Consider the following 13,833-nt stretch of genomic DNA (forward strand, 5'->3'; position numbering starts at 1 on the left):
TATTGAATGTGTTAAGGAGAGGGGACCAGTCCGTGGTCAGTTTTAGTCGTGTGTCGATAGATGGCAGTAAATTTACTGTGACTACAAAATTTACTATGACAGGACCCCTCTATACTATCTATTCTCTTTGGTACTAAGTACAGAAGACTCACTCTCTAACAAAACGCGTCTGTTACGATCAGGACAGATATGGCCGCTAGGTGGCGACAGCGCCACGCGCGGCTTATGGCTAGCCACCAAAATTGGTGTGGAACGGATGTACTTTTAGCTACCTGTAGCAAAGCGACGAAATCGCGGAGTGAGCCACGCTTGGCACTACTGTGTTCTTGTGCGATAGCATTTACGCAAACATCAAAGGCGTCGGTCCACTGTTACTTTTTACACGGTGCCGTTAAGGTCATCAGTGAATGATAGCAAACATGCCAGTTGTTTTAAATAATTTATTATCAGTCATCATCGTCATCATCATCATCATCATCATCGGCTCGCTGTTTCAGCTTAACCTCCAGCTCCTTGGCCGGGTTAAACACTCCGTTGGTCTGTGTGTTGCAAATGAAGCACCGAGTTGATTTCTTGTAGTTGTCCAAAGCACATTTTTCGCAGAAGTAGTGTTTACATCTGAAAAAAAAATGTGTTCAAATAAACCGGTAAATGTAGATGACATAAAGTTCTTTAAACCTTCGCCTTTGAATTTAAATTCAAAGCAAAGCCGAAAAGGCGGTATCGTCTTGGGTCGTCCCATTCGTTTTTCGTCAAGTTCTCAAATTAGTCCTATTCTGCTTTCGTCACTCATTCTACATTCGTCACAATCGTCGGTGGCTTTCAATGTAGAATGAGTGACAAAAGCAGAATAGGACTAATTTAAGAACTTGACGAAAAACGAATGGGACGAGCCAAGGCGATACCGAAAAAGCCGGTTTTTAACCTTTTTAACCGCGGCTACAAGCTACAGTCCAATATCAACCTTCGTGCATTCCTTACAAGGTTCACGATGACGCGATGGGCGTGGCATTCAATAGGTTAAAAAAAACCGGGCAAGTGCGAGTCGGACTCACGCACGAAGGGTTCCGTACCATACTGAAAAAAAACGGGAAAAAAATGCAAAAAAAAAACGGTCACCCATCCAAGTACTGACCACGCCCGACGTTGCTTAACTTTGGTCAAAAATCACGTTTGTTGTATGGGAGCCAAATTTAAATCTTTATTTTATTCTATTTTTAGTATTTGTTGTTATAGCGGCAACAGAAATACATCATCTGTGAAAATTTCAACTGTCTTTCAGCTATCATGGTTCGTGAGATACAGCCTGGTGACAGACAGACGGACGGACGGACGGACAGCGAAGTCTTAGTAATAGGGTCCCGTTTTACCTTTTGGGTACGGAACCCTAAAAATCATATTTACAGTACATATGGTCCTATTTTCCCGCACTACTGCGTAAAATAGCACTTTTCGTGCGTATGTCAAAAGTTTAAAGGGCCATATGTACTGTAAAACGTTGTACGATACACGTGCGAATAGGTAATTCGAATTTCCTCTTTTCCGCACTTGTATCGTAAATAACTATTTTCGTCTGTTTCTCATTTACTTTGTAATTTAATCAAAAATAGTTAAACTTACTTTGTGACAACGGGATCTGTGAAACTGCCTCGGCATATGAAGCATCGGAACGGTAACTCATCGTCACTATGTATCTGTAATGTAGATAAGATATTATAAATTATAGAACAATAATTAGTTATTTGGTTTACGAGGGGGCAAAGTTGTTGTTTAACCGCTCGTGCTAATATTGATACCCGAGCAAGCGAAAGATTCCAAACATTAACGTAGCGAGTGGTTCGAAAAGTGGAATCTTGAGCGTTGCGAGGGTTTCAAGACACGAAGGTTAAACAAATTTAGCCACCGGATGAAACACAACATTTTTCACCATACCAATGCGAAAAAACATTTATCCGTAAAATATCGAACTAATTCAAATGCAAATGAATGTTATTAAATATTTATCATTCAAAATCATCATTTAAAAGTCAATTCTACCTACCATGTAATATAAGGAAACAACTCAAAATTTGCATCAGATTACTTTGCCTCACATGTGAATAAAATGCTACTTTCTTATCAGTTTTGGAACAATCAAGAGAGCCTTTGACCGTCGTGTGGTGAAAAATAATCAATTGCTCTGTTGTTTAGACTATGATAATATTCAATGTATACTTCAGATGATTTAAAAGCGCTTGTTATTAGGCCTAATATCGCTTTCTCACAATTTTCAATATTATTAAAACTATTAAAAGAATGGCATTTCGTAAGCGACATTCCCGTAGAATGTATCTAAATGAGTAGTCGTACCTCATAGTCGGAGTCCCCGCCCCCTCCCCCGCCCCCCTCGGGCGCCCCCTCCTCGCGCTCCAGCTGCCAGCCGTGCTTGTAGTCGGAGCGGTCGTGCAAGAACTTGCACGAATCTGTCATCAAAAAGTAGGCTCAGAGGAAACCCTATAATGGCCTCGTCAAACATCACCGATCAGTGGCGTAGCTAGGCGTGGGCGAAGTTGGCCGTAACCCACAGCCTAGCGCCCCAAGGGGGGTTCAAGGGGCCCCGCGCGAGGCCCTATTCGGGCACAGTGAAAGAAAAGGGCCTCGCAGACTTCGCCCATGGCTAGATTAGTTCACGCTACGCCGCTGTCAGCCTGTCACCGATAATCGCATGCGATTTGCAATACAATGCGGCATTTAACGCCTGTGTAAAGCCATTTAAAGTTAGTTTTTTAGGGTTCCGTACCCAAAGGGTAAAAACGGGACCCTATTACTAAGACTTCGCTGTCCGTCCGTCCGTCCGTCCGTCCGTCCGTCCGTCCGTCCGTCCGTCCGTCCGTCCGTCTGTCACCAGGCTGTATCTCACGAACCGTGATAGCTAGACAGTTGAAATTTTCACAGATGATGTATTTCTGTTGCCGCTATAACAACAAATACTAAAAACAGAATAAAATAAAGATTTAAATGGGGCTCCCATACAACAAACGTGATTTTTGACCAAAGTTAAGCAACGTCGGGAGTGGTCAGTATTTGGATGGGTGACCGTTTTTTCTTTTTGCTTTTTTTTTGTTTTTTTTTTGCATTATGGTACGGAACCCTTCGTGCGCGAGTCCGACTCGCACTTGCCCGGTTTTTTAGCATTAGAGAAAGACTACGCGATGTTGACGTGTCTTTTAATAGGGAGTATTGCTGCAATGTTCTGCCGCCAGAGTGCAGCACTAATTTGTTTAGTAAACCATAGAGTACCTAACTTATACATACTAGGCCTAAACAGTTTTTTGACAAGTTTTCACTATAACATTGATGCACCAAGGCGGTTTGTTTACAGGTGGCCTACCGCGGAACGCGAAGAACGAAATTTCTTTATCTGCCTCTCTATGCTGCCTCTCTATCGATCGAATAAGCGTGATAGAGAGGCAGAAACCGAACTTTCGATTGTCGTGTTTCACTGTAGGCCATGTGACTAACCTAACGCATGATGTGTCATTGATGATGTCAATGAGGTTTGTTTACTGTATGTGCTAGTGGTGCCACCTACGCAGAGCTTTGCCTAATATTCCCTATTGAAAAACGCTTTTTAAAAATCAGTAACTATTACTTACGAAAGCAAAATAATGTAAATAATCGTATATGATTCATAATTGTTACATATTTGCCGTGACTTATTTATTCAAAAGTGCTTTCAATAAAAAGACACGTCAAGATTGTTTACCTTTTTTCTAACGCTAAAAAAACGATGGGGCATGGAAATATCAACTACATTTTACGTAAATTCATTTGCATCGATGGAAAGATATCTCAAAGAGTATTCCTATATTTTTATGCCCAAAAAAATATTTACTTAATGCTGCTATACACCGTGTTTTTATTGAATTCCGTTAAATTCGGGGTATGGTTAAGTACGTTTAAGAGAACTGCGATGCCCTCTGCACTCATACTCGGGACCACCAGACGACCTGCTGCGCCTAACATCCGACGCAATTGCGTGGCTGAACGCACTGAATATTGACATTTAATTTAATTTTTAATTGTAATGTAATTTTTATTCTGTGACATTTATATAACTGCCTATTTTTGTATAAGCCATACGATTAAATAAATAAATAGAGAACTAAATGGCATAGTTAATTTTCAAAAAAAATTTTTTTTTTTTGCTTTTCTGAAAAAAAAAATTAAGTTAAAAAAGTAATTAAATGTAGCATATAGCGTTGTTGTAACACGGGCATTAGATTTAACTCAACCAAACAATTGAAATCTTTGACATATTAATGTCATTTCGAACATCGATCGACCGAGATTGTACTTAAGTTTAGTAGCAAATGCATGAACTCATTCTAAACACTAATCAATATGTAAACCGGCCCTAAGGCAAGTGTACACGCTTGTAGAGGCCTTATAGGAAAAAAATAAATTATTGATTATATCCGAAATGGAGTTAATTAGAATATCGGTGTCTTTGACAACGTTACTTGATTTAAGCTCAGGAATGCACCCCTGAAATTAACGGAAATCAAAAAAAACACGGTGTATAGGTATGACGCTAGTTAGGGTAATTCGCCAGTAACTAGCCACCGGCCAATAACTGGCCACCCTAAACTAAAAATGAATTCTATTCACCTATAAACAGAATTCATTTTAGTATAAGGCTTCAATAACTGGCCAGCCGTCAATAACTAGCCACCTTATACTAAAAGCCACCCCCCGCCTCCTCCAAATCACGTCATCGTGTTTACGCGGATGTCGTCGCCGGTCCGAAAGTCGCATCGAACCGGGTTAGTGTACCTGTAAAGGGTAGGTACTGAAGATCGAGCGGCTCCCAAGGAGAAGCTGCCTGTTGCCAGTGTGGATGAGGAGGATTTCACACTGGTATCAAGAAAGAAGAAGGCGCGCACGGCGCCTCGTAAGACTCAGTGTGGTACCGCCGAACCGGCTAATTCTGGCTTGCGGATTGCTACACCGAGTAAGGCGCTGTACGTATCGCGCTTGCATTACACCGCCACGGCTGCTGAAGTGATGGAGTATGTACACCAGAAGACCGGCTACACGCTGAGGGTGTTCCAGCTTCGATCGCGCCACTACGTGCACTTCAACTCTTTTGTGGTGCGCGTGCCGCGACCGCTGCAGGGGACCATCGAGTGCGCCGACTTCTGGCCGAAAGGTGTCGTGTTTCGGAGGTTCCGGGGCAAACTGCCGAATCCGACACAAGAGCAGCCGATGCAACGGAGCCACGCCGTTTTGTCGAATAAATAGTGTTTAGTTTTAAGTTCATAAAATACATATGTATGTTAAGTCTGTAAGGTAGGTCTGTAGTTCATAAAATACATATGTATGTTAAGTCTGTAAGGTATCGAGGACCTGCGCAAGACCTGATGTCGGACTTCATGCGCGACCGGACGCAATACGTAACTGGTCAAAGAGGTAGTCTGAACTCACATGGGCTCTCGACCGCCATCGGCGTCCCCCAGGGATCATCTCTGTCAAATGTGGCTTTCTCGGTCCTTCTCAATGACTTGCCCATGGCGGTAAGTGAGGCCGACGTTGCTGCTATCGTAACCGCTCCAACCATTGACCAACTGGAGTTGAAGTTAAACACGGTTGCCGGGCAATTATCGAACTGGTTTAAACATAACGGTCTCATTTTAAACTTAACCAAAACCCAATTCATCCAGTTCGATTTGTCCGGACGCAGGCGTCGCCCGCTGCATCTGGAACTCGCCAGTGGTGTTATTGGTCAGGTCAGTACTACTTCTTTCTTGGGTTTTCATATTGACCAAACCCTAACGTGGGAGAACCACATTGAATCCATCTGCGGAAAAATGGGAAGAGCTTGTTTTGCCTTGGGTAGGCTGACTACTGTTCTTCCGCGGCAGGCAGTCCGCAGCTGCTACTATGCCAGCATACAGTCCATAGTACAATATGGGCTTGAGCTATGGGGACGCGCGGCCGACTGGCAGCGTGTTTTCCGGCTTCAAAAACGAGCCGTAAGATCTATGGCTCGAGTACCATGGCATGAGTCGGCTAAGCCACATTTCACCGCCTTGGGTATCGTCACAATGCCGGGTCTCCTAATACTCCAGACAGCGTATACACACGGGAGAACCTGGATAAATATCCCAGACGGGGTGAAAAAAGCGACCGTGTAACTCGCTATGGACACAAATTAGCGGCAGTGCCACGTAGTCTAGCCAAATCGGCTAAATCTATACATGTTATGGGCCCCGCTGTATACAATAACCTACCAGTATCCATAACTGATGCGCCTAGTCTGATGAGTTTCAAGGCTAGACTCAAAAATTGGCTGATTGAGCGGCCGTTTTATAGTGTCGAGGAATATTTGACCTCCAAATATTTATAATGAATACCAAATAATGTTAATAATAAAATAACACTATTAGGAGTTAAATAATGTCACAATAATTGACTTGTTAGTTTACTTAATTCTCCTTTTTCTTTCTCAAATGTATGAATCTTGTATACTTATTTATAAATCTACCTTTAATGTAGTTTAGTCATGTAAGCCTGACCTGTAATCTATATTATCAATAAAATATGAGTATCAGTATGAGTATGAGTATTTGTAATATGGGCCTTGTTGCCTGAATAAAATTTCTAAAATAAAAAAATAAAATGAATTTTGTTTATAGGTGAATAGAATTCATTTTTAGTTTAGGGTGGCCAGTTATTGGCGAATTACCCTACCCAGTTTATAAAAAAAAAACATGAATGCACCCGGGTTTTTTTTTTCAAGAAAATGATGATTTTACAAAAAGTTAGTTATTTTCTTATGTCTGCCTATAGATTTAGCAGATGAAGAAATGTCTATTTACATATGATATTTTCCTATTAGTCAAATCAGTTACTTTTTTAGAGCTGTCAAAACGATTTGCTAATATGGAATTTACATGAAACATTACATCGTGACGTCACGGTCAACTCACCTACCTTTTATATTTCTATCCGATTTATTAAATAGAACTTGTGTGTAAAAATAACTCCTATCTGTGTTTTTCTAATAATTATCTGGTGTTTTATTTCATGCATGGTGTAAAATAATTTATTTTAAATACATTATAATACCCTTGGTGCTGGCAGAGAATGCTCCGGATCTCATGGACTGAACGCCGTACAAATGCATCAATCCTCGACGAACTTAACATTAGAACGAGGCTCTCCACTGTTTGCTTCGGCCATCTGAGCAGGACAGGGCCAGATAGCCTGGAAAAGCTCCTTATTACTGGTCGCATGGCAAGGAAGCGTAGGGGTGGACGTATGGCCACGCGTTGGGCGGACAGAATAACGTCAGAGACAAACGCCACATTGCAGGCTAGCATGCACTGGGCCCAGGACAGAGCGGCTTGGAGAGCGCTGGTGAAAAGTGTCCACATTCGTCACGTCCCTCAGCCATGAGGATACGACAAAGAAGAGAAGAAGAGATAATACCCTATTGACAGTCTTACCTCCGAAACCACAGAATCCGGTTTCTTTATAGTCCTTACAAATGTCAGGTTGGTAGTCCCATCTGTAAATGGAAAACATTTTGATGTCAGCCATAGAGAAATAATAAAGCATATAGTGCTCACTCCATACATCAGTTTTGTTACCAAAACGCCTATTATTTTCGTAGTCGACATCTAGCGTCAAGTATCGGAATTATCAGTAGACAGACAGACATGCAGACTAGGGTGTTTCATTTTTCCGAATTTTCGATTTTCATCTGACTTTGCTCGAATTCTTGTTCTAACTGATAAAATAATATTATACGTTAAAAAAAATTAAAAGCGGTCAACATTTAGAGGTTGCACAACATCAACAAAGATTTTTCAAATAACCAACGACTCTACATCGGAGGGTAGAAAATGGTTTAAGCGGCTACCATCAAAGCGGAGAGTAGTGTGATACTGAACCTTCTACATATAAATAAATTTTAAAATTAGTAGTAAACTTGGATTTTGGTTACTCGATAAATGTTCTAATTAAGATTTTTCAGTTTTTCCACCTGTTTCCAAAGGAAAAGTGCTTTTATCGTGTTTTAGACGCAAAATTCAGTTTTCTCATTCGATTTTAGTATCAGTTCATTATATTTTGTCATTTTAGAACATAGTTCATTTTCATGCAATGTATGGGGTTCTTACTCTACCTTTTCAACTTGTGCAACCTCTAAACGTTATTCGATTCTTTCGAAAATTGAAATAGATAGTTTTTAGTGTGGGGAGACTCCATTGGTGAGCAAAGTCAGGAAAAATATTACAACTTTTTTTTCTCCATACAAAAGTGAATCACCCTAATGCAGACAGACAGACAGACAGGCAGACAGACAGGCAGACAGACAGGCAGACAGACAGAGTTAGGCTTAGAACGCACTGTATCAATACCAAACTTCATTTCAATTGTTCAGTGGTTTAAGTGTCAAGAGGTAACAGACAGACAGACAGACTAACAGAGTTAGGCTTAGAAAGCATTGCGATTCATTTCTTGCGGTTCTAGTATAATTTCCTGCGTTTTCAATCTTGCAAGTCTTAAGAAGCATACCGTACGTTACTTTTTGCGGTTTCTGAAACCGCAAGAAATTAATCCCTTCGACTTAATGTAGGTAAAAAAAAACAACGGGTTGCACTCCGGGAGTGCCGGCAGAAGTGAAAATTCAATGTCGCACTATGTATAATTGAGGTTAACGCCACCGAGCATTATTTCATCGCATTACTTGAAACCCCTAAGCACATCACTGTTAGTACTCCAGTTATATTAGTACCAGTTAGAGGGAAACTCACTTGATGGCATTTAAATCAATAAAGAAAAACTCATTGTAACAGTTTTTCGATGAGGTCATGTGTCCGTCTTACGTCTTATGGTCAAGTGACGCCAAAACGTGTAACTACGAGTTTAACATTTTTCCCCATCACAAAAAGTGCACAGCGTCGCTAAAGAAGTTCAAAAAATCGCTTAGATTTATTATAATGTGGACATACCAAATTTTCTATTAAAGGAAAAATTTAAAAATTTACGCTTCCGGCTGGACTTGAACCCGCAACCTCCGCAATTTCCTTTAATAGAAAATTTGGAATATCGCTCGCAGACGTATCTGCTTGTTTAAAAAAAGTGGACATACCTGACAGTGGCCCTCAAATTTGCCGGGGCCCTGATGGGACCTTTTCGCACTAAGCCGGAGCTAGCGTTGCCCGCAGCTGTGTCTCGCTTCTTGTAGTATTGTGCATAGTTATTCAATCCTCGGTACACCTAGGCAAACAGTAGGTAGTTTTATTTTAAGTCACAATTGGTAGACCGCGGGCCAGGAGCATATATGGTCAGTCATCGCTGCCCGTCTGATACTGTGTCAGTTTAGATGCTATCATGAATTTAAAAAATAGTCAGCCGGTTATATCGCAGTGGAAAGACCGTCAGTTGATGACATGAACATGTAAATACGCGCCTTACCTTTTATGTTCACATAGTATGCGTAATCCGTTTATTGAAACGCCTGATAAAAGCTACATGCAAAGTTTCATGACTTTGTTATTACTATCATAAAAAGGTAAAGTGCTCATTTTTACATGTTTATGCGACCAGCTGACGTTCTTTCCACCGCGATACAACGGCTGACGATTTTTTAAATTCAAAATAGCATCTAAACTATCATCACTACGCGTTATCGCCCGGGAGGCGAATGGTCATGGAAATCTATTTGTGGCTTGCGGTCTATGGGTGAATCAACTTTTTTTTGTTCTGTTCCATCAGCCAGAAGACAATAGTACCTAGCATAAGTAGTATGTGATGCTGATATGTATGATTTATGATGCTGATAGTTTAGAACGATCTTATTCAGAAACCTCCTTCATAAACGCGCTACAAACCTCAATTAGCTAATAATCGTTTTTCCTTATCTGTCATTTTGACTTATGTATTTGTTGGAAAGGGATAAAACATAATTTAACTAAATCGGGCCCGTAAAGTTTTATGAATAAGGGGGTTAGTATCTACTAGTAATAGTCATGTGCAATAGATCTTACAGCCGATGCTGATGATTTTGAATTATTTTCAGTTTAGCCAACATCGCCACAATGAAATGTCTGAAGAAACTTGGCACTACAATGCTAAAGACGAGACCCAGTAAGTTTTGAAAATCCTAATTCTAATCCTCTTTAGCCTTTTATCTTTTATTGGCCCATTGAGAACCTAGATCTAGATGTAGACTAACCTAACAGTTCAATTTAGCCCGTAAAGTTTTATGAATAAGGCGGATAGTTTTTACGTTTTTTAAGCTTTCAGAAAGTCTGTGTCTACCTTATCATCAGCCTGCCCGTGTAGCTCCTCATTGATCTTCTGCGCCTTCTCGAAGATGGCTTGTGCGTCCCGGTCTCTTTCTGTATCTAGTTCATATGTGGCCGTGGCATTTTCCCGTTGTTGCTGCACTGAGAGTGTTAGGTTCTGCTGTGGCTGGAAACATTTAAAACAAATTTTCAATTGAAACTTGTCTGCTTGTTATCCACTATTTAATCTTAGATGAGGAAAACTTTGGTGTTATATTTTAACCATTAGGCCCTTTTTTGGTGATATTTAAGGCAGTAGGGTGTCAGAAATTACGCAAAATTGAACCCTATCAATTTGAAACAAAGTTGAAAATCATGTGGGAAATATATTCTCTCTGCCTTATAAAGGCTTAAATTGGAAGCTATTATATATGTTGTTATATATATTGTGAAATATAAAAGTCATTGTCTCGTTCCCTGAGTCGACGAAGCCTCGCTAAAACCCCGCACAAACTGGCCTCAGTCCCAATTAGTTTGGATAATCAAGTTTCTGTACTTATATCAATGTGGAACACTAAAAAATGTGTCCCTCATAAAATCTACTAAAATTTTAATCATATACACCGTGTTTTTATTGAATTCCGTTAACTTCGGGGTATGGTTAAGTACGTTTAAGAAAATAAATGGCATAGTTAATTTTGAAAATAACAATATTTTTTTGCTTTTTTTTTTTCAGAAAAATTAATATTCAAAAGTAATTAAATGTAGCATATAGCGTTGTTGTAACACGGGCATTACATTTAACTAAACCAAACAATTGAAATCTGTGACATATCAATGTCAATTCGAACATCGATCGACCGAGATTTTACTTAAGTTTAGTAGCAAATGTATGAACTCATTCTAAACACTAATCAATATGTAAACCGGCCTTAAGGCAAGTGTACAAGCTTGTAGAGGCCTTATAGGAAAAAAATAAAATATTGATTATCTTCGAAATGGAGTTAATTAGAATATCGGTGTCTTTGGGAAAGTTACTTGATTTAAGCTCAGGTATGCACCCTTGAAATTAACGGAAATCAAAAAAAACACGGTGTATAAGGTACAAAAACATGTCAAAAACAATTATAAAAATAAATTTAGTTTAGTGTAATTTTATTTTAGAATTTGTTTAAACCAACCATAGAGTGCTCACTCCATACATCACTAGTATCAAGTAGCGGTACTGATAATTCCGCTACTTGATGCTAGATGTAGACTGTGAAAATAATAGTCGTTTTGGTACCAAAACTGATGTATGGAGTGAGCACTCTATTCTTACTATATTTCTCTATGAATCAACTTACTTTGTCTTCATCATCACTGCTATCTTCATGTATCTCAGGCCTCTGCCTTTTTGTGCCCGTAGACTGTATGTTAGGGTTGGCCTTCTGAGGTCTCTTAGTTGGTAAAACAACGGTCTGATCATCTGAATCTGAACTGTTCTTTTCTGGAAAAAAAAATATTAAAAAACAAAACAAATTATCGTTATCTGCCTCTGTGTCGCTGTAACATGCAAGATAGAGAGAGAGAGAGAGATGACGATTTTTTGATGCTTGGTCGTCAGGTCTCTCCATGACCTATGAGCTATCTAAAACATTTCAAAATCAATTGCAAACCAAAACATAACCTCAAACATTATACAAACACACAAGAGAGAGAGAGTACAACATGAATACAAACTTATAATACAGCCTTGAAACATATTTTACCTTCTGAACTGGAAGTTTTGCGCTTTCTACCTCCTCTATTCTTAATGTTTCTCTTCTTAAACGTAGAAGGAACTTCCACCTCCGCATCTGACATTTTTATTGTGTAGTATTGCAATTAGCACGGATTTAAAGCATCAGCGTCACTGAGTATGAAATACAAATCCGTAATTCGCAACAAACAAGATTCTACACAATAACTATTAGAAAGTATTTATAAAAGTTTATTCGCTAATAATCGCTGCAGTGTTTGCACTTAAGTGTACGTTCCGAAACCTAACTAACCTAAGCATTAGCAATAAACAGTCTTGACTTTAATAATAATGATCAACTTTTCAACAAAATAAAAATATAATATAACATATTATGTATTATTGTGATTTGTGAAGGTTTAGGTTTTATGAAATCAGAAATTCTAATTAAAAGAAAACTTTAAAAACTGGTACTGGTGCTGGTGGTCGTGGTTCGTTTATGAACGCTATTTTAGGTTCTGACAAACGTCAAAACGTTTTGTTTTTGCATTCTTGGCATAGTTATAAGATTTGTATAAGATGGTCAAGCAAATCTTGTCAGTAGAAAAAGGCGCGAAATTCAAATTTTCTGAGATGATATCCCCTCGCGCCTACATTTTTCAAATTTGTCGCCTTTTTCTACTGACAAGATCTGCTTAACCAACTTTACAATCATAACGAGATCATAACTAGAGAAATTTTCAGTAAATAGGCGAAATATAAAAAAATATGGCGGTCAGAAAACCCTTTGCACGTTGCATCCATATAATTTTTAAGTTTTAAGATTTACCTCCGAAGTGTCGAGGACGGCAAACACCAAAGCACCAAATTTACCATAGTAAGCATAATAAGCCATAAGTACCTGGTCTACTAAATTTACGGTGGGGAATAAAAAAAATGTGAGATTGTGACAAGGACAAACAATAATAGAGCTTTCGCTGCTACTCCTACTGAAAGATATATAAGACTATATCACGTTCGGTCATTTCCCCCCCTCCTCATGACTGATCCAGTTATATACTATAGTCACTGTAGTATAGTGTGTCAAAGAACTGTCTCATTTCAATCATAGACAGAGAAAATCATACTATATTTGTCTTACACTAGTACTAGGCGTACTAGCAGCACCCAAAAGAAAAGGAAAAGGTTCTTACTGACTGACAAATTGGTTTGACCAACTATATACATTCATGTTTGGTCCTAACTCCAGGTTAATAATGTGTAAAAAACGTGAACGTTTACCTTGCACCCATTTTTTAGCAACTCTTACAATTGTTGCCATTTGTGCACAAACAAGGGAATTAAAAATCATACTTGAAATCTGCTTTTATTTCGATAAATTAAGGGCAATCAACAAAACCATTATATTTATTTATTTACAATTTTTATTATGAAGAAAACAATACAAATAGTGAAACCAGCACTATACTTAAAACTATTGATAACGAAGTGTAAATATCCTACAAAAATACAATATTCATCAGAAGATCTGAATATAACATCGTTTTTAAGCGAATAATATGTACTCGATATCATGGCTGTCATATTGTAGTTCTGAAATATTTATTGCACAAAAAATTGTAATTATTTTGTTTTTCTTACTCAGATACAATAAAAATTATCATATTTGACCTTTGCTTTCGAAAAGTGAAGTATTTATTTGTATGGACTTTGTTTACACACCAATTTGTCAATAGCGTTAAAAATACAACAACAAAATACATTTTTTTTGTACAAAAAACGCAAAACAATAATAAAATACGACTAGCCCCTCAGTTGGTTATTAGGTTTACATAA

The 13,833-nt window shown here is 38.8% G+C and overlaps 1 protein-coding gene across 1 annotated transcript; it reads right to left on the minus strand.

Annotated features, from left to right (window-relative positions):
* Positions 1-412: 412 nt before the first annotated feature.
* Positions 413-12,239, minus strand: LOC134802785 (E3 ubiquitin-protein ligase RNF113A). Its single transcript, XM_063775493.1, has 8 exons — positions 12,029-12,239; positions 11,624-11,766; positions 10,312-10,464; positions 9,140-9,267; positions 7,491-7,552; positions 2,350-2,462; positions 1,621-1,694; positions 413-618 (listed from the first exon to the last, which is right to left on the minus strand). The coding sequence occupies exons 1-8, from the start codon at positions 12,120-12,122 to the stop codon at positions 447-449; spliced, it is 939 nt and encodes a 312-aa protein (XP_063631563.1). The 5' UTR covers positions 12,123-12,239; the 3' UTR covers positions 413-446.
* Positions 12,240-13,833: the final 1,594 nt, after the last annotated feature.

This window comes from Cydia splendana, chromosome 25 (genome assembly GCF_910591565.1).
Source record: "Cydia splendana chromosome 25, ilCydSple1.2, whole genome shotgun sequence".
Taxonomy (NCBI): domain Eukaryota; kingdom Metazoa; phylum Arthropoda; class Insecta; order Lepidoptera; family Tortricidae; genus Cydia; species Cydia splendana.